The sequence below is a fragment of the Pristiophorus japonicus genome, chromosome 3, assembly GCF_044704955.1.
Source record: "Pristiophorus japonicus isolate sPriJap1 chromosome 3, sPriJap1.hap1, whole genome shotgun sequence".
In the NCBI taxonomy this organism is placed as follows: Eukaryota; Metazoa; Chordata; class Chondrichthyes; family Pristiophoridae; genus Pristiophorus; species Pristiophorus japonicus.
Genome location: NC_091979.1, coordinates 109,247,876 through 109,269,132, shown reverse-complemented (window position 1 = coordinate 109,269,132; position 21,257 = coordinate 109,247,876). Strand labels below are relative to the sequence as shown.

General features: G+C 44.8%; 1 protein-coding gene and 1 pseudogene across 9 annotated transcripts in view; one reads left to right on the top strand and one right to left on the bottom strand.

The window, feature by feature from the left end:
• erich2 (glutamate-rich 2) overlaps positions 1-21,257 on the top strand; it is a 326,385-nt gene that overhangs the window by 180,314 nt on the left and 124,814 nt on the right. For 8 of the 9 annotated variants that reach the window (XR_011592662.1, XR_011592663.1, XM_070875669.1 and 5 more), the window contains one exon: positions 11,193-11,419. Coding sequence is in view for 7 of the 9 variants with exons in the window: in XM_070875669.1 (XP_070731770.1) it covers positions 11,193-11,419 (227 nt within the window). In the remaining 2 variants the exon portion in view is untranslated. Of the gene's footprint in view, positions 1-11,192; positions 11,420-11,798; positions 12,397-21,257 lie in introns of those variants that run through there. The other variant, XM_070875675.1, reaches the window with a different exon arrangement.
• Positions 6,432-6,669, bottom strand: LOC139260641 (U2 spliceosomal RNA; annotated as a pseudogene).

Genomic DNA, 21,257 nt, shown 5'->3' with positions numbered 1-21,257 from the left:
TCAGTTCCTATCGAGTGGAGGGTAGCCAATGTAACCCCATGTTTTAAAAAAGGAGGGCGAGAGAAAACAGGGAATTATAGACCGGTCAGCCTGACATCAGTAGTGGGTAAAATGATGGAATCAATTATTAAGGATGTCATAGCAGCGCATTTGGAAAGAGGTGACATGATAGGTCCAAGTCAGCATGGATTTGTGAAAGGGAAATCATGCTTGACAAATCTTCTGGAATTTTTTGAGGATGTTTCCAGTAGAGTGGACAAGGGAGAACCAGTTGATGTGGTATATTTGGACTTTCAGAAGGCTTTCGACAAGGTCCCACACAAGAGATTAATGTGCAAAGTTAAAGCACATGGGATTGGGGGTAGTGTGCTGACATGGATTGAGAACTGGTTGTCAGACAGTAAGCAAAGAGTAGGAGTAAATGGGTACTTTTCAGAATGGCAGGCAGTGACTAGTGGGGTACCGCAAGGTTCTGTGCTGGGGCCCCAGCTGTTTACATTGTACATTAATGATTTAGACGAGGGGATTAAATGTAGTATCTCCAAATTTGCGGATGACACTAAGTTGGGTGGCAGTGTGAGCTGCGAGGAGGATGCTATGAGGCTGCAGAGTGACTTGGATAGGTTAGGTAAGTGGGCAAATGCATGGCAGATGAAGTATAATGTGGATAAATGTGAGGTTATCCACTTTGGTGGTAAAAACAGAGAGACAGACTATTATCTGAATGGTGACAGATTAGGAAAAGGGGAGGTGCAACGAGACCTGGGTGTCATGGTACATCAGTCATTGAAGGTTGGCATGCAGGTACAGCAGGCGGTTAAGAAAGCAAATGGCATGTTGGCCTTCATAGCGAGGGGATTTGAGTAAGGGGCAGGGAGGTGTTGCTACAGTTGTACAGGGCCTTGGTGAGGCCACACCTGGAGTATTGTGTACAATTTTGGTCTCCTAACTTGAGGAAGGACATTCTTGCTATTGAGGGAGTGCAGCGAAGGTTCACCAGACTGATTCCCGGGATGGCGGGACTGACATATCAAGAAAGACTGGATCAACTGGGCTTGTATTCACTGGTGTTCAGAAGACTGAGAGGGGATCTCAGTGAAATGTTTAAAATTCTGACGGGTTTAGACAGGTTAGCTGCAGGAAGAATGTTCCCAATGTTGGGGAAGTCCAGAACCAGGGGTCACAGTCTAAGGATAAGAGGTAAGCCATTTAGGACCGAGATGAGGAGAAACTTCTTCACCCAGAGAGTGGTGAACCTGTGGAATTCTCTATCACAGAAAGTTGTTGAGGCCAATTCACTAAGTATATTCAAAAAGGAGTTAGATGTAGTCCTTACTACGAGGGGGATCAAGGGGTATGGCGAGAAAGCAGGAATGGGGTACTGAAGTTACATGTTCAGCCATGAACTCATTGAATGGCGGTGCAGGCTAGAAGGGCTGAATGGCCTGCTCTTGCACCTATTTTCTATGTTTCTATGTCTTTATAGGATCAGTCTCTCAGGTGGTCTACGCTCTCGCGTGGAGCGTCTGAGTTGTGGTTCAGTTGTTTGCCTTGGTGTCTGTTTTTCTTTGAGTGTGGTTGCTGGTATCTCGCCTGGGCTGTCTGTTTCGTTTGGTGTGATTGTTGTTGACTCGCCTGGGCTGTCTGTTGGGATTGCCCTTTCCTCAGTTTGTTCCCTCTGTCTATCCACCAGGTGTGGTGCGAGTTCCACATTGTAGTCTGCCTCTGATTTCGCAGTGTTGTTGGTAAATCTGCTTTTGACTTGGTCTCCATGCCTCCGGCAGGTTTGGCCATTGTCCATTTGTACTACCAGTAGCCTGTTTCCTTCCTTGCCCGTTACTGTCCCTGCAAGCCATTTGGGACCCGTGCCATCGTTTAGTACAAACACTTTGTCCCCTATCTCATTCCATCTCCCTCTCGAATTTCTGTCATGGTACTCAATTAGCTTACGCCGCTTTGCTTCAACGATTTCGTGCATGTCTGGGAGGATTAATGAGAGCCTTGTTTTTAAAGTCCTTTTCATCAACAGTTGCACGGGGGGGAGTCCCAGTCAATGAGTGCGGACGAGATCTGTATGCCAGCAGCAGCTGCGACAAGCGACCCTGCAGCGTGGGACCTTGGATTTTAAGCATGCCTTGTTTAATGATTTGCACTGCTCTCTCCTCCTGGCCGTTGGAGGCCGGCTTGAACGGTGCCGTCTTGACGTGATTTATGCCGTGGTCAATTATAAAATCTTGGAATTCTGCACTGGTGAAGCACGGACCATTGTCACTGACCAATATGTCAGGGATCCCGTGCGTTGCAAACATGGTTACGAGGCTCTCCACAGTGGTGGAGGTGGTGCTTGAGTTTAAAATGGTGCATTCGATCCACTTTGAAAATGCATCTACAACTACGAGGAACATTTTGCCCATGAATGGGCCTGCATAGTCTACGTGCACCCATGACCACGGTTTGGTAGGCCAGGGGCTCAGTGTAGCCTCCCTGGAGGCATTGCTGAGTTGGGCACAAATGATGCACCGTCGGACGCAGAGCTCCAAGTCCGCGTCAATGCCAGGCCACCAGACGTGGGATCTGGCTATGGCCTTCATGAGAACGATCCCCAGGTGCTTGCGGTGGAGCTCCTGGACAAATGCCTCTCTGTCTCGCAGAGGCATGACTACTCGGCTGCCCCACATCAGGCAGTCCACTTGTAGTGATAGCTCATGCATGCGCCTGTGAAAGGGTTTGAATTCCTTGGGGCAGGCATCGCGAGCCTCTGCCCAGTCACCAGTTAGGACACACCTTTTTACTAAGGATAACATGGGGTCGCTGGCCGTCCAGGCTCTGATTTGGCGAGCCGTCATGGGCGAACCTGTGGACTCAAAGGCATTAATTGCCATGACTATCTCACAGTCCTGTTCGTCAGACCCTTCCGTGGTCGCCAGGGGTAGCCTGCTAAGCGCGTCGGCACAGTTGTCTGTGCCTTATGGTATAGCCGTAGGACGCCAGCATGAGTGCCCACCGTTGAATTCGCGCCGAGGCGTTGGCGTTTATTGCCTTGCTCTCGGATAGGAGGGACGTGAGGGGCTTGTGGCAGTTTCTAACACGAACTTGGCCCCGAAAAGGTATTGGTGCATCTTTTTGATACTGTACACGCACGCGAGCGCCTCCTTCTCTACCATTCCGTACCCGCGCTCTGCCCGCGAAAGTGACCTGGAGGCATAAGCTATGGGTTGTAATTTGCCCGCACTATTAACAGGTTGTAAAACGCACCCGACCCCATATGCTGACACATCACATGTGAGAACTAGCTTTTTACCTGGATCAAAGAAAGTCAAAACATTGTTGGAACACAGAAGGTTGCGTGCCTTATTGAAGGCGCGTTCCTGGGCGTCCCCCCCAAAACCAATCGCACCCCTTCCTGAGTAGCACGTGGAGAGGCTCCAGCAGTGTGCTTAAGTTCTGCATAAAGTTCCCAAAGTAATTGAGTAGCCCGAGAAAGGCACGCAGTTCTGAGACATTCCGGGGCCTGGGTGCCAGGCGAATTGCTTCTGTTTTGGACTCTGTTGGGCGGATTCCATCAGCGGCAATCCTTCTGCCCAAAAATTCAACCTCGGGTGCGAGAAACAGGCACTTGGATTTCTTAACTCGTAGGCCTACCCGATCCAACCGCTTTAGTACTTCCTCCAAATTACGGAGATGGGAGTCGGTGTCCCTGCCCGTGATAAGTATGTCGTCTTGAAATACAACCGTCCCCGGGATGGACTTGAGCAGACTCTCCATGTTGCGCTGGAATATGGCAGCTGCCGACCTGATGCCGAATGGGCATCAATTGTACATGAAAAGGCCTCGATGTGTGTTGATGGTGGTGAGTAGCTTGGATTCCTCGGTCAATTCTTGCGTCATATACGCAGATGTGAGGTCTAGTTTTGAGAAAAGTTTACCTCCAGCCAATGTGGCAAATAAGTCCTCCGCTCTGGGCAGCGGGTACTGGTCCTGTAGGGAGACTCTGTTTATGGTAGATTTGTAGTCCCCACAGATTCGTACGGATCCATCAGGCTTCGTGACTGGGACGATGGGACTTGCCCAGTCGCTAAATTCCACAGGTGATATAATGCCTTCCCGCAGAAGCCTGTCTATTTTGTGTTCAATCTTTTCCCTCATCACATAGGGTACAGCTCTGGCCTTGTGATGGACCGGTCTAGCATCCTGTGTGATGTAGATTTTGACTTTGGCCCCTTTGAAAGTGCCCACACCTGGCTGAAAGAGATGTTCAAATCGCTTTATAACTGTTGAGCAGGAGGTCCATTCCTCTAACGACATGGCATGAACATCATCCCATTTCCAGTTTAGTTTTGCCAGCCAGCTTCTGGGGAATCTCCAGGGACAATCCACAGGGGAAGTCGGTTCACTGTCCCTTTGTGTGTGACGGAGAACACTGTGCTGCCGAGGACTGGTACGATTTCTTTGGTATAGGTCCTTAGTTTGGTGTCGACCCTTGTGAGTTTTGGTCTGTCTCTTTTATGCGGCCACAGTTGTTCAAATTGTTGAGCGCCCATGAGAGATTGACTCGCTCTCGTATCCAGCTCCATGTTGACAGGTATCCCGTTGAGTAGGACCCTCATCATTATAGGAGGCGTCTTGTTGCAGGAGCAGCGGCCATTGATCGTATTGACCCGCTGTATATCGGTGTCCCGGGTACTGTCCCTACCGTCTTCTGGTCCGCTTTCCGACCCATCCGATTCGTATACCAGCCGAGCTGCCGTTTTTTTGCACATGTGGGCCAGATGTCCTGTATATTCACAGTTCCTGCAAATAGCCTGCTGAAATCGACATCCCCTTGACGAGTGCCCACCCCCACACCTCCAGCACAGACCGCTTCCATTGTTTCCAAAGAATGAGCTGCGTCTGGCTGATCTCTCTTGAGCTTCTCTCAGTTTGTAGTTGATTGCTCGCATTGTGGGTTGATGAGGTGTGAACGGCTGTTTCTGTGGCCCTTGATGGCTTCTGGCGCCACTGCCTGCTGTCGAGGGCCTGCTCTCCCGCTTTTGTCTGTGTGTGGGGGTAGCAGCTTGTTTCACGCTGTGAACTCCTTGTTCCGATATTTCGTTAGTTGTCGTACATACATTGTTAATCAACCTCATTTCTTCTTCCCCTGCCAAGAATGTCTGTGCAACCAGTGCTGCTGCCTCTCAGGTCAGGTTCTTGGTCTCTATGAGCTTTCGGAATATGCCAGCGTGGCCTATTCCTTCAATGAAAAAGTCTCAGCATTTTTCTCCTCAGTTCATCGGAGAACTCACATAAACTAGCCAACCTCCGAAGTTCCGCCACGAGGTCGGGTATGCTCTGGTCCACACAGTGTCTGTAGTTGTAGAACCTGTGTCTGGCCAAGTGTAGGCTGCTCGCTGGCTTCAGGTGGTCTCTTACCAGTGTGCTCAGTTCTTCAAACTGGTTTCTCGGGTGCCAGAAGATCCTTCATTAAAGCGTATGTTTTCGAGCCACAGTTAGTCAAGAGATGGGCTCTTCTCTTGCCTGCCATATCGTCGCCCAACCAGTCTTTGGTTACAAAGCTTTGCTGGAGCCTTTCTATAAAGTCCTCCCAATTGTCTCCAGCATTGTACTTTTCATCTGATCCGTTGTTCGCCATTCTGTGGATTCTGTAATCCCGTAACTCGTCGCCACTGTAAAGTCCTGTCCCCTCAGTACAGATTCACACGAGGCGTGTAGTGAAGTCAAGGTCACTCTGGACCTGCACCTTTATTACACCGCTCTGGAATGCTGCACTTGCCTGAGACCTGTCCTTATATACCAGTCTGGGACCAGTATCCAGTGTCTCCTGCAAGTGCACCCCTTGTGGTAAGATATGCTGGTGGTTACTGGTCATATCTCATTACAGTCATGTATAGCATGTTAGGATACAGTTATATATAATAATGTAAGATACATGACATAAACCATCCTTGATTTTATTAATAACCAATCTGAAGGGACACAAATTTTGCAAATGTTCATCCCTTTGGGTGTCAATCACTTTCAACAAGCTTCTCAAAGAACTGTCATGACCCCAGATTCAGTATGGAGCAACAAAAACCTATGTCTGGTGGTTGGTTTACTCTCATAACTTATCAACCTTCAGTAACAAAAGACCTAAACAACTCCAGATACAAATGACATTTATTTTAGTTTCTTGACATATTAGTTCTAAATTGTGACCTTTACCACTTAGGTATGCCAAGAACACGTCAGAGTCCTTTATCTCTTTTGAGCATCTATGATTTATCATATTAGCTCTTTCCATTTCCCAGAGTTCATCCAGGAGACTGAATTTTTTTTATTTTTTTTTATTCGTAGCCAATCTTTCCAATTCTTTGTTAAATCACAAACGCCAGAGGTCACCTTGCACACATCAAGGATCACTCTGCGCCAGTGCTCTTAGCCAAAAGGCCGAGAGCCACTGCACCGTTCCTGGAAGTACTGCAATACCAGGTTCGTGCCATGGAGGTGGATGGGTCAGGCCCCCCACACACCTCCGTGGAGGTGGATGGGTCAATCCACCCCACCCACCTCCTATTTCCAAAAAGCATAGGAGAACCACCTTCCTGATCCAGGGAGAACCACTTTGGGGTCATGGTTACTCCCCTGTCAGGTCAGTTACGCATGATCTTAGCCAAAAGGCCGAGGGACTGAATTTTTTTTTTTTTTTTTTTGAAATTCGTAGCCAATCGTTCCAATTCTTTGTCAAATCACAAACGCCAGAGGTCACCTTGCACACGCCAAGGATCACTCTGCGCCAATGCTCTTAGCCAAAAGGCCTAGAGCCACTGCACCGTTCCTGGAAGTACTGCAATACCAGGTTCGTGCCATGGAGGTGGATGGGTCAGGTCCCCCACACACCTCCGTGGAGGTGGATGGGTCAAGCCACCCCACCCACCTCCTGTTTCCAAAAAAGCAAGCATATACCTTCCTGATCCAGGGAGAACCACCCGGAGGTCATGGTGGCTACTCCCCTGTCAGGTCAGTTACGCATGATCTTAGCCAAAAGGCCGAGGGACTGAATACTCCATTTGCCCTTATGGCACTTTTTAAGGCATTTTTATTACAGAATGCATAAGAGGTGAGTTGGAAGAGCATAGGGCACAAGCTGTCATGTCAGGCTGGTGGAGGTTGGTTGTAGAGGTAAGGTGGAGTGAGGCTATGGAAGGATTTATAAATAAGGACGAGAATATTAGTTTAACATATTGGAGTTGGGGAGCCAATGACTGCAATTTTAACTGTGGCCTAAGCAGAAGGACTTTGTGGCATTTCTGTCAGTTGAAGACAGCTGGAAGAGGATCTGGAGTCAGAAAAGGGCCAAATGGGTACGTTACTTTACATTTTTATTTACTTTCCTTGCGGGTCCAGGAGGAAAGTTTAGGCCTACACAAGGAAAGTTTAGGTCTCCTCTGCCTTTCCCATGACAAACCTTATTGCTGGTGTAGACTACTCAAGTGGAGTTTCGAAGAGTTGCAGTTTATGTAATATAAATGATGATACTGATGGTATGTCATAATGTACCATGGCTAATTGGGTGGTGTTGAGATTACAGGATTACTGGCACATGAAGAAAATAATAGCACTAAAGAGTGACAAATTCCTAGCACCAGATGGTTTTCATCCCAGGGTTTTAAAGGAAGTAGGTGAGAACATTGCAGATGCCCGATCTCTCGATTCAGAGATTCTCTCGTTCCTTTAGATTGGAAAATTGCACATGTTACTCCGCTACTTCAGAAAGGTGAGAGAGGGAAACCAGGGAATTATAGACCAGTTAGCCTAACATCTGTTGTTGGGAAATTACTAGATTCTATAATTAAGGTTAAAGTAACTGAACCCCTTGAATTTTTCAGCTGATCAGGGAGAACCAGCATGGATCTCTAAAGGTTAAGTCATGCCTGACGAAACTGATTGAATGTTTTGAACTGGTGACTAAAGGAGTAAATATGGGAATATCTATGAATGTTATTTCAGAAGGCATTCGATAAAGTCCCTCATAACAGACTTAGCTAAAGTTGAAGCTCATGGAATTGAGGGCAGATTATTGACCTGATTAGGAAATTGGCTGAGCGGCAGGAGACACAGAATAAAGATAATGGGCAGGTACTCAATTTGCTCACATTGTCAGCTGTGGCTCAGTTGGTAGCACTCTCGCCTCTGAGTCAGAAGGGTGTGTGTTCAAGTCCCATTCCGGAGACTTGAGCACAAAAATCTAGGATAACACTCCAATGCAGTACTGAGAGAGTGCTGCATTGTCAGAGGTGCCATCTTTCGGATGAGACATTATACCAAGGCCCTGTCTGTTCTCTCAGTTGGACATAAATGATCCTATGGCACTATAATGAAAAATATAGCATTATCCCCATTGTCCTAGCCAATATTTATCCCTTAATCAGTGTCTAAAACAAATTATCTGTTCGTTATCACATTGCTGTTTATGGAAACATAGAAACATAGAAGCTTGGTGTGCGCAAATTGTCTGCCATGTTTCCTCCATTCCAATAGTAACTACATTTCAAAAAGTACTTCATTGGCTGCAAAGCACTTTGGGATGTCCTGTGGTCATGAATGACGCTATATAAAATGAAAGTCTTATTTATTTCACTCTAATCGGCAGGGTGTGACTCGTGGTGTCCCACAGGGATCTGTGTTGGGGACTCAGCTATTCACTATATTTATTAACGACTTAGATGTTGGCACAGAGAGTCACATATCCAAGTTTGCCATGACACAAAGATAGACGGCATTGTAGATAGTGTAGATGGAAACATAAAATTACAAAGAGTTATTAATAGATTAAGTGAATGGGCAAAACTGTGGCAAATCGATTTCAATATAGGCAAATGTGAGGCCATCCACTTTTAGATCAGAGTACTTTCTAAATAGTGAAGAACTAGAAGTAGTGGAGGTACAAAGAGACTTAGGGGTCCATGTAGATAGATCATTAAAATGTAATGGACAGGTACAGAAATAACAAAAAGACTAATGGAATGCTGGCCTTTGTATCTCGAGGACTATAATACAAGGGGATAAAAGTCACACTAGATTGATTCCTGGGTTGAGAGGGTTGTCCGATGATGAGAGATTGCATAGAATGAGCCTATACCCTCTCGAGTTTAGAAGAATGAGAGGCGATCTCATTGAAACCTACAAGATTCTGAAGGGGATTGACAGGGTAGATGCTGAGAGGTTGTTTCCCCTGGCTGGTGTGTCTAAAACCAGGGAGCACAGTCTCAGGATAAGAGATGGGCCATTTAAGACAGAGATGAAGAGGAATTTCTTCACTCAGAGGGTTGTGAATCTTTGGAATTCTCTGCCCTAGAGGGTTATGGATGCTGAGTCTCTGAATATATTCAAGGCTGAGATGGATAGATTTTTGAAGTCGAGGGGAATCTAGGGATATGCAGATCGGGCAGGAAAGTGGAGTTGAGGTCGATGATCAGCCATGATCTTATTGAATGGGGCCGTTTGGCCCACTCCTGCTATTTCTTATGTTCTTATACAGCTATACAAAGCCCTGGTTAAACCACACCTAGAGTACTGTGTTTAGTTCCGGGCATCACACCTCAGGAAGAATACATTGGCCTTGGAGGGAGTGCAGCGTAGATTTACTAGAATAATACCTGGACTCCAAGAATTAAATTCTGAGGACAGATTACACAAACTAGGATTGTAGTTCCTGGAATTTAGAAGATTAAGGGGTGATTTGATCAAAGTTTTCAAGATATTAAGGAGAACTGATAATATAGATAGAGAGAAACTATTTCTGCTGGTTGGTGAGTCTAGGACTAGGGAACATAGCCTAAAAAGTAGACCCAGGTCTTTCAGAAGTGAAGTTAGGACACACCTTTACACGCAAAGCATGGTAGAAGTTTGGAACTCCCTTCCACAAATGGCAGTTCAGGCTGTGTCAATTGTTAATTTTGAATCTAAGATTGATAGATTTTTGTTAACTAAACGTATTAAGAGATAAGGGCAATGGCAGGTATATGGAGTTGGGTCACAGATCAGCCATGATCTCATTGAATGGCAGAACAGCCTCGAAGACTAAATGGGCGACTCCTGTTCCTTTGAGGTTTAGTTTTCTCCTGTCACACACTGGTCAATGCATTTACGCACAATTTGTTTATTTGCTTTTTTAATGGTCAGTACTCTATTTTAAACAAGTTTACAGCTACAATAAAATGCAGAGTTAAGTACTTTTATGCAAATGCAGAGCGCAAAGGAATTTTGTGCAAACACATAATTTCACGATCGGAGCAGCAACTTGGGGCAGTCTAAGTGGTAGCCAGATAGTTGAAGTAGACCGCAGTAACAGCTCTGTAGGAGTATCTTTGTATAGAAGTTACAATTTTGGTGGCATGAATATTGTAAAAACATAAGAGTAACAAAGAGTACAAGTTATACAAGTTACATATTGGGAGGTGTGGGAATATATACTCAATGGAAAGACGCTGAAGGTTTTCAGAAAAAGCTCAGCATCCAGTTCAAAAACCTCCTTGCCAGCCTATATCCCAGTCTGTCTTTTCTTCATTTGTTCACAGGCAAAAAAGCATCAAAGACTTCCCAATACAATGGGTATGAGGTGTCAATCGATTACCATTACAAACTAACATCACCACTGTCTTGTTAGTATCTTAACTACCTGTCTCAGCCCCTTTTTAAAAATAGGCATGAATACACTTTTCTTTAAAATGCTAATTTTAAAATTACTCTTTTTCCAAATTCTTTCTGTGGAAATATGATCAAGAAATCTTAAAGCTTGTCAATAGTATTGAATTACTAAAAATGAAGTTATTTGAATTAGAATATCTAAGCCAGGTTGACTACAATTGGCCTTGGTGCACCTGGACTAATCAGCTGAAATTCATGCTCCTGATTGCTATCTGGACATCTGCTTTAAAGTAAGCTCGCGGGGATAGTGGCGGGTTCGGGCTCAGTTGTTCTACTAATTGTCAGGGCTATTACATGAAGATCAGCTGCTTGGCCACTGGAGGTCACCTTTGCAACCATACAAGAGAGTGGGAAGAGGAGAGGTAATTTGTAAATTAATATTTAAATGGTATTTGCCATAACAAATTATAAAATTGGAAGGTTATAAATTACATTTTAATAAGTTAATCTTTTAAAAGTTGAGCTTGGTTTATAATTGTTTCACTTTTTTCTTTTCTGTTTTGCAGATGCAAAAAAGTATCTAAATTCTTCAGATACTAAGGAAGCAAAAGCACTGGCAGTTTCTGCAACTACTGTTGAACCATGCAACTTAGCAACCATCAGTACTACTAACAGAATTTCAGATGACTCTGGAGAGGAAGATGATGCAAATGAAGGTGAAGAGGGGAATGATGTTGATAATGAAAGCAGCAAAAATGAAGAAAGAAGGGCACCAATAGAGTTGATGGGGGAGGTAAAATCATAGTTTTTTAAAAAGCTTTTATAGTTTTGTGTACCAGATATGGTACATAACCTGTTGAGGAAACAACAATGATGCAATGGTGTGGAGCAGTCGAGCACGAATGGTCAAAGATATGGAATGGGGACCAACATAGTTTTAAAGTTTTAATGCAGCCAGGAGACACCATGTAGAGGCTCTTGTGTTTCCTTGTAGGTGGGAAGAGAAATTAGAGGGGAGAGTTATATCAGGCAGTGTCTAGTGCACAAACATACTTGGCTCTTGGACCAAATTCAGCTGGTGAGAAAGCCGTGGAAAATGGTGTGTGCATTTTAGATCTTGAGCAAGGATGCTGGCTCTCCTGCTTAATATTTTTCCTTCATCTAACTTGCAGCTTCATGAATCATGCAGTTCCTGTGATATGGATAATCTTTCCTTGCACGGCAGTTGGACAGTATATATGTGGTTTATGGATGTCTATCAATATCAGAATGTTGAAAACTTGAGATGACAGGTTACGGATTCCCTCTTTGAATTCCAGTAAAGTCATCAAGCCATAAAGGACTTTCTTGGTCTGACTTGTAAGGCTAACACCTGTGTTTCAAGCTCTGTGAAAGCTTTCTTTTGGTATTGGATCTTCCAAAATTGCTTCTTTTAACTAGAACTTACTGTAACTGAAGGAAATAACAAACCGGTTTTAATAGAACATCTATCAGTATTCGTCTCAACTGAATAAAGCATGACATAATGTACAATTTGTTACACTTTAGTATATATCTGATATCTTCTCAGCCAAAAAGGGCCCAGTGCAATTGAAATATCATCACTTCTACTAATATGACAAGGTTCCAAACATATTAATGTTGTTAATGGCAAGCCTAGATTAGGCTTACTGCAGTGGCACCTTTCATTTGAGACTCCTCTTAGGAGACATCACCTGTTGTATGTAACCATGACTGGCAAGATTGTCTATTGCAATTGACCTCCAATAAAAGACCACTTGCTGAATATGTCCCAGGGTCTACATGTAATTAACTATCACACAGAAGCATAGCTAAGACCAGGAGCTCAATATGTGGATTATGCCAAGGACAACTCAACATAGTGCCATTCTGTGATATAATGTAACTGGGCTCCAAAATGTACTACCAACTAACAGCAGATTAAATGTACCACCTACAATTAATGTATCTTTATAACTGACTTTCCTCTGTCTCACCAAGAAATGTCTGGAACTTCGGCATGCAAACATTCGTTTAGTTATGCTATTCTTTCATCTCCACCTGCTGCAGTGTTCACAAACTCATTGGCATTGTTTTCCGATTGCATGCAACCCGATATGAGTGGAATAGTGACATTCTGCTATTCTAACAGCACAGCAGTGGGGTGGATCATGCTGCCACTCATGTTCATTTGCTCTGGATTTCAAGCATAAATCATCTCTACTGTAAGAATTATGCCATCCTCTAAATTCTGACATAGGCAGATTCTGTAAATTCAATAATCGGCAGCAGAGGTATTGTCCCAATATAGAGTATATACAACACTGGCATCTTATATAATATGGAAACAATTTGTCTTTATTCAGTCAAGTATTAACTTCTAAAAATCTGCATTTATAAGTACCACCCAGGGTTGTTTCATGCAAACAAGCAGCCTGACAGCTCAGTGATTGGCAAAAGAACCAAAGGCGACATGAGGGAAAACTTTTTTACGCAACGAATGGTTAAGATTTGGAATGCACTGCCTGATCGGGTGATGGATACAGATTCAGTAGTAGCCTTCAAAAGGGAATTGGATAAATACTTGAAGGAGAAAAAATTGCAGAGATATGGGGAAAGAGGGGGCAGTGGGACTAACTGGATTGTTCCTCGAAAGACCTGGTGCAGACTCGATCGGCTGAGTAGCCTCCTTCTGTGCTGTACTATTCTATGATTTTTTGATTCTATGATCCCTTATGAATAAGGAATCGCCTGTTTCGAGAGAGAATTTTTCCTGGCAGAACAGGTGGTTTGAAATAACAGGTGCTACTGTGTTATTATTTTAGTTGTTAATGTTTTATTAAAGTTGAAATACATGCAACTCTCGATTATCCGTACACGGATCTAACAGAGAACCCGCTGCAACGGCACTGTTTAAAAACTGTGATTTTGTCCCGTGTACAGCTGCACACGACCATTAAACCCACCCCACACACAGTTTTGTGCTGACACACAGCATTATCACTACACACAGAGGAAGGCCTTTATTTTATAATAAAGTTTCATGCTGTCTCGACCTTAAAGGAATCCTTGTAGAGCAATCAAATTAGCTCGGACCTGGACAGTCTGTCCGTTCATACTGCAATCCATCCTCACGTTATCAGATTGAAGGCATTACTCCCAACCCTGCTCTTTTAGGGCACTGTCCAGATCATCATGCTGGAAGCAAGTTAAGAGGAGCAAAAGATTTATCCAACTCTTTCTCTCTACCCTGCTGTCTTTCCGTTTTCTTATCTTGGTGAATGCGCTCTTGTGCAGTCTGGAGTATCACTGAGGGTGCCGCCTCGGGGGTAAAGCCAAGTCTCATTCCACCTCCAGCGGTTGAAGCCTTTAGACTGGCCATTTCAAGAAAAAGTAGACACAGTATAACATGGGTCGCTTCACTTTATATTAAAATGAATAGGTGGACAATCCCATCCTGGAGTGCACAGAAGCAAAAAAGCATCAAAGTACTGTATAAATTTGGGACCCAAACATTCTCGGCAAGTGCATGCAATCGCCCTAGCGGCAAAATCGTTTACCCGGAATAGCCCGATCCCCGAGGGCCCCAGATAATCGAGAGTTGCCTGTAATTAAGAATTTGAAAATTATTCTGCTCAGAACAGGACATGAGTAAATGTGGTGCTCAGTGAGGTTTACAAGCAATGCAGGAGACGTGTGCAGGAAACGTTTAAAATTCTGACGGGTTTAGACAGGTTAGATGCAGGAAGAATGTTCCCAGAACCAAGGGTCACAGTCTAAGGATAAGGGGTAAGCCATTTAGAACCAAAATGAGGAGATACTTCTTCACCCAGAGAGTGGTGAACCTGTGGAATTCTCTACCACAGAAAGTTGTTGAGGCCAATTCACTAAATATATTCAAAAAGGAGTTAGATGTAGTCCTTACTACTAGGGGGATCAAGGGGTGTGGCGAGAAAGCAGGAATGGGGTACTGAAGTTGCATGTTCAGCCATGAACTCATATTAAATGGCGGTGCAGGCTCGAAGGGCCGAATGGCCTACTCCTGCACCTATTTTCTATGTTTCTATGTTTCTATCACCAGAATGACTGTGCGGTACTCAACTGAAAATTAATAAAGAACAGCTGCACAGCTCCTTCAACTTGGACAGTTGATTCCATGGCATAACCCATTGGGCTCAATATTCCCCAGTGATTTGCGCCATTTTTGGGGAGCAGGCTGCTTTTTTTGGCCTAAGTTTTTTTAAAAAAAACAGTTTCCCCAATCAATTTACACTAGCGTAACTCAGTTACAATTTTTTTAGGTTAGTTTTTTTTTCAGTCAAAGTGGGTGTAACCTGCCACCCATGCCAATTCTGGCTAGTCATGCAAGTTTGGCAAGCTGAGAGTTACTCCAGTTCTGCGTAGGCCAGCATATGTGGTCTCTGCAGAAAAACCTTCCAGAGAGTTAAAGAAATTGGCGCAGTCAAGGAAATCGGCACAGATGTGCGAGAGAGAGAGAGAGACCAGGGGAGACTGGGGTCCGATTTGGGCGGCAGACCAGGGAGGCCATTCCCAACCGGACCGGACCTACAAGCCCTTCCTGACCCAGACCAGACATGCAAGCCCTTCGGCTGAGGGCATTGGAGGTAAGTTGCTGCAATATTTTTCAATGTTTTTAAATTGATGCAATCAATGTGTTGCGAGCTGGCTGCATGTTTCACTTTGCAGCCTCAGCTCGCATTTGTCCCTGGTTATCATGGCAGCCCGATCTTTTTGGTGCAGGTCAAGGCTCCACCCCCAAAACTAAAGGACAGGTTAGGCCACACCAAAATGAAAAAATCCAACGGGGAAACTTAGAAAACATTTTTTTGCCGTACTTAGGCCCCCAAAAAACAGGAGTAACTCTTCAAGTACGTCAAAAAAAAGCTTTCGGGAAAATTGAGCCCATTGTATGTGTCGACCTGCATTCAGAGAATGAAGATTGCTCTGCTTAGCAGAGTACCTTTTTTGTGGGTTAGGGATATATTTACTGCAATTATTAAATATTTATTAAATCACTGCAGATTTAATATTAGTACTAATACTTGCAGCATTGTAAAACCCTGATATGTTCAATGAGAATGTTGATTTTAGAATTTTATATGTCCTCCGTTTGTCATTGCATAAAAATGCTGGATACTAGATACTAATGAATAGCGTGGGTAGTGCTGGTTGCACACCTGAGTGATGATAATCTGCATGAATATTACATGCTGCTTGGGACAACGTGAACAGGCGCATGCAGTGCACGTCTCACCCACTGCGTGCCGGTTTTCGTGCGTGATCGAATTTCTAGGCTGTTGATTTGATTAACTGTCACTATAAGTTAAAATTGTGGAAATCATTTCGCTGTGCAGTTAGATAATTGGATAGTTTTTTTTTATTACTTGCAGTTCAATACATGGGGTAGAGGTTTTAATACTATTGATGAAGTTAAAGGCGTGAATATGCCTGTCCTAATGCTATCTCAGTATTAGTTTTCATATTCAACTTTGCTTTATGGCACCAGCCACCATGCTCTCCAACCCCCATTCTAATCCTAAATTAGTCTCTAGCCCAGATTTATCTGTCGCCATGTGCTGATCCTGGATTACTTTCTGACCTGATCCTAGACAATCCTCCAATCTCCGTGCTAACTATGGATTATTCTCCATCCTCCATAATGGCAGTGGAAAATTCTTTGCCACCATGCTAATCCTGGACTAGTCTGACTCGTTTACTGTTCTTGGATTAATCTCTGACCTCTATGCCGATCCTGGACTACTCTCTGACCTTCACACCAATTCTGAAATTCTCCAACCTTCTGCCTTTGTCCTCCATAAACTATAAATCGTCGTTCTTAACCGTACTATGACCTGATTCCCAATTGGCCCATTCTTGCCAAGCTTTACTTTCATATTCAGGATCTGCTTGTCTGTTTTTAGGTTTTCCCTTACCATTTACACCCATCTAATCTGCTCGATTCCAGGATACCCAAATCTCACCTGTCCATTTCCCCCTGATGGTAAAATGGCTGACCAGGAAGGGACTACCCATCCTGTTTTGTTTTTTCTGGTGGTTTAGCAGCTGATCTCAAGCTTAGCACCATGGGCTTCGTACTCCCTCATCACTACCCATAAGCTCTGATCCCGTGGCCTGACCCCACCATGACCCCTAACATCTGACCCTGTGACTCTCAATTCACACCTCCTTATTTTCCTCCAAACAGTCTTTCTTCGTGCTATCTATAGAAACATAGACATAGAACATAGGTGCAGGAGTAGGCCATTCAGCCCTTCGAGCCTGTACCACCATTCAATAAGATCATGGCTGATCATTCTCTCAGTACCCTTTTCTGCTTTCTCTCCGTACCCTTTTCTGCTTTCTCTCCATACCTCTTGATCCCTTTAGCCGTAAGGGCCATCTATGCTGCGTGCTGCGTGCTGAACTTTTAAAGTACTGGAATGTTTATAAGAGCTTAGAGTGATTATACTGTACAAATGCAATATGAACTGTTTAAGTGCCTTGCATGCTAAAAGCCTAGATTTTGGTCTCTCCACCGCCCCGTTTTCAGTATGAGCAGGGCGACAGCAAGACTAAAATTGCAAAAAGTTACTTACCGCTGACTTCCTGCCTGAGATTTGCCCGCTTCGATTTACAAGCGATTCCTTTAAGAAATGCTAGTGAACAAATTACAAAAGCTTTATTCAGGCAAAATTTATATTGAGTGTCTTATTTAAACAGAGTTTCTGTTTCTCAGAGAGCGAGAGTGAAAGAAAAAAAACATAGACGGGCTATACAGTTACACACTTGTTACAACTTTTGTTGGTTTTTAATTATAAACGCTCTAAATTTCAGAAGGCAAATTAAGCTCAGAGAGTGACAAATAGTGTTTCCCTCATCACGATATAAGCGCCTTTAAAAAAACAAATTAGTTGAATGTTGAAAACAAACACAATCTCTAATTATCACCTATGTTTTTTTTCCTAGTTAAATGTAAACACTCAGGGTGGAAATTTCCACTTTTTATCAGAGTGACTATTTGCACTGTTTTTTCTGCACCTGCGTCCTCTGAACACCGCCCCGACGCCTCTCGCGCATGCGCAGACTCCTCGGAACTGGAACCAGAACCAGAAATGGGGCCCCGCAACGAAGTGTTGCTGATCTTCTGGCGAGTCTGCATGGAGTCTGCTGCTGAAACATTTTCTCCCGCTGGAGCAAGATTTGCTTCCAGCCTTTGCATTATTTGGAACAGTTTTGTGGCCATCTGAGCGAGTAATGAGAGAGAGCGGGCGGGCGGGGGGTGGAGAAAGAGAGAAACGGGGGGTGGGGGGTAGAGAGAGAGACGGGGGTAGAGAGAGAAACACGTAGGGGGGGCAGAGAGAGAGGGAGACACGGGGGGTTGGGGGTGAGAGAGAGGAAGATGGGATGGGGGGGGGGGGGGAAGAGATAGACGGGGGGGTATTTACTCTTTGGCTGTTTTTAACTGATTAACGTGAAACCACTTCTTGTACTTAACGCCCTTTTACCCCGGTAACTGAATCAAATAAACCGTGGGGTTCAATCGGTCTTTAATCTTATGAGGACCCCACCACCTGGGCTCAAAGGCAGCTTTTTTTCCCCATAATTTGGAATCATTACTGAGTCTCTCACCTTGTATTCAAAGTACCTTTTAATTTGTCTTCTTGACTTCTCCAATTTGGTGGCCACAAATCGATTCATCTGATCGGTGTGATCCACTACTTGTTCCAGCCACTTGCAACTACATGTTTTCATTGTCAGGGGACTCATCCCTATTAGTGTTAGCTGGTCTGGTGTTCTCATGAGCCTCCATCTGGTGGCTACAAACAGAATGTACATACATGACAATACCCGCCTCTGACATCTCATCAGTCTTTCACAGGTTGAGACATTTGTGCTCCCGGATTGACTGTCTCAGTTCGATTCCAGCCTTGGGTGTGTGTGCGGGGTCTGTTGTGGCTGATGGCTGGATGACTGACTTGTTGGGGGTGGCAGTAGCCATGTCAGGAATTGCAAGTCCATTTTTATTGAACAAGTCCGTGGTGGAAATTCCGGGTTCACTGTTGACCCTTGAGTCCACTGAAGGCTGCTGGTATGTTGGTTGGTTGTCGACGGTTTCTTCGTCCGACTGCTCTGGCTTGTCTTGTCTGCGTGCCTCAGCTTTGTTTGATCCATGTGTTTCCTGCAAGTTTGCCCATTCTTGAGCTTAGTAACAAATATTCTGTTGCCCTCCTTGGCCATGATCGTTCCAGCGATCCATTTGGGACCCTGACCATAATTCAACACATATACAGGATCATTAACAGAAATCCCATGTGACACAGTTTTACAAACTCCTGACTGGTGAAGCACGACCCATTGTCGCTTACCACTATATCAGGCAGACCATGTGTCGCGAACATGACATTGAGATTCTCTATGGTTGCCGTGGACGTACTGGATGACATGATTATGCATTCTATCCACTTTGAATAAGCATCCACCACCACTAAAAACATCTTGCCCAGGAAGGGACCTGCAAAATCTACATGGATCATGGACCATGGTTTGGAGGGCCATGACCACAGAATCGCTGCTGCTTTGCTGAGCTGCATGCAGGTGTTGCACTGATGCACACATGCTTCCAGCTCAGAATCAATTCCTGGCCACCATACGTGGGATCTGGCGATGGCCTTCATCATCATTGCATCAGGATGTGTGCTGTGTAACTCACGCACAAACTTCTCTCTCCCTTAGGCATTGCAACTCGATTGCCCCACAATATTCAATCTGCTTGAATAGACAGTTCGTCCTTGCGATGAATGGAGGGTTTGGCCTCCTCGCACATTTGCTTAGGTATGGCAGACCAATCCCCTTTAAGGATGCAACTCTTTACCACCGATAATATTGGGTCCTGGCTGGTCCAGGTCTTAACTTGTTGAGCCGTGACAGGGGTACCTTCACTCTCAAAAGCATCCACGATTAACAATTAAATCTGCCGGCTGTGGTGTTTCCACCTCCGGTGTGGGCAACGGCAACCGGCTCAAAGCATCGGCACAATTCTCTGTGCCAGGTCTGTGGCGAATGACATAATCATTGGCAGATAATGACAGCGCCCACCTTTGGATGCAGGCTGAAGTGTTGGTATTGATACCTTTGCTCTTGGAAAACAACGAAATGAGAGGCTTGTGATCGGTCTCTAATTCGAACCTCAGAATGAACAGGTATTGATGCATCTTTTTAACACCGTACACATACGATAAAGTTTATTTTTCTGCCATACTGTAGGCTCTTTCTGCTTTAGACAAACTTTTGGATGCATATGCAACTGGTTGAAGTTTCCCCGACTCATTGGCTTGTTGTAACACGCAACCAATTCTATATAACAATGTCTCACAGGCCAAAACTAAATGTTTGCATGGGTCATAATGTACCAGCAGCTTGTTCGAGCAAAGCAGATTGGTGGCTTTCTCGAACGCTCTGTCTTGCAATGTGCCCTACACCCAGTTGTTGCCTTTTCTCAATAGCATGTGCAGTGGTTCAAGTAAGGTGCTCAATTTAGGGAGGAAGTTACCAAAGTAGTTGAGTAGACCCAGGAACGAACGCAGCTCTGTCACGTTCTGCATTCTTAACGGCTTTGGTTTTCACATCTATAGGTCTGATGCCATCAGCGGTGATTTTCCTTCCGAGGAATTCGACCTCCAGTGCCATGAAGATGCACTTCGAGCGTTTAAGTCTGAGTCCCACTCTGTCCAAACGCAGTAGAGCCTCTTCCAGGTTGTTCAGATGTTCCTTGGAGTCATGACCAGTGATCAGGATGTCATCTTGGTACACGACGGTTCTTGGAATGGACTTCAGTAGACTTTCCATATTCCTCTGGAATATTGCTGCAGGGAGCAAATTCCAAACAGGCACTTGTGGTAAATAAACAGTCCTTTGTGCACGTTAATGCACATAAGTCTCTTCGATGTCTCGGCCAACTCCTGCGTCATATAGGCCGACGTCAAGTCCAGTTTTGTGAACGACTTCCCTCCGGCTAGCGTCACAAACAAGTCATCAGCCTTCGGTAATGGGTATTGATCCTGTTTCGAAACCCTGTTGATCGTAGCCTTGTAGTCTCCACAGTTTCTGACTGTGCCATCATTTTTCAGCACAAGAACAATGGGGCTGGCCCAGTCATTAAATTCAACCGGTGATATGATCCCTTCATGCTGGAGTCTGTCCAGTTCAATTTCGACCTTCTCCCTCATCATAAACGGCATTGCCCGAGCCTTATGATGGAAGGGTCTTGCATCTGAGTCCACGTGGATCTGCACCTTCGCTCCCGTGAAGTTGCCAATACCCAGTTCGAACAGCGAGGGGAACTTGCTCAATACTTGGGCACATGTATCTTCCTCCGACGACAACGCCCTTAATTTGGCACTGCTGGTGCCGATGATTTCTCCCACAACGCCAACACAGAGAAGTCGGATATATTCCCGCTGGCGGACTTTGGGCAGCCACAGGTTTCGCGAATGCAGCCGGATAGGCCCTGCCATGTGCCACTCTGCCGAACGCCGAATCATTCGCGAACACAGCCGGATAGGCCCTGCCATGTGCTGCTCTGCTGAACGGCGAATCAATCGCATTTACAG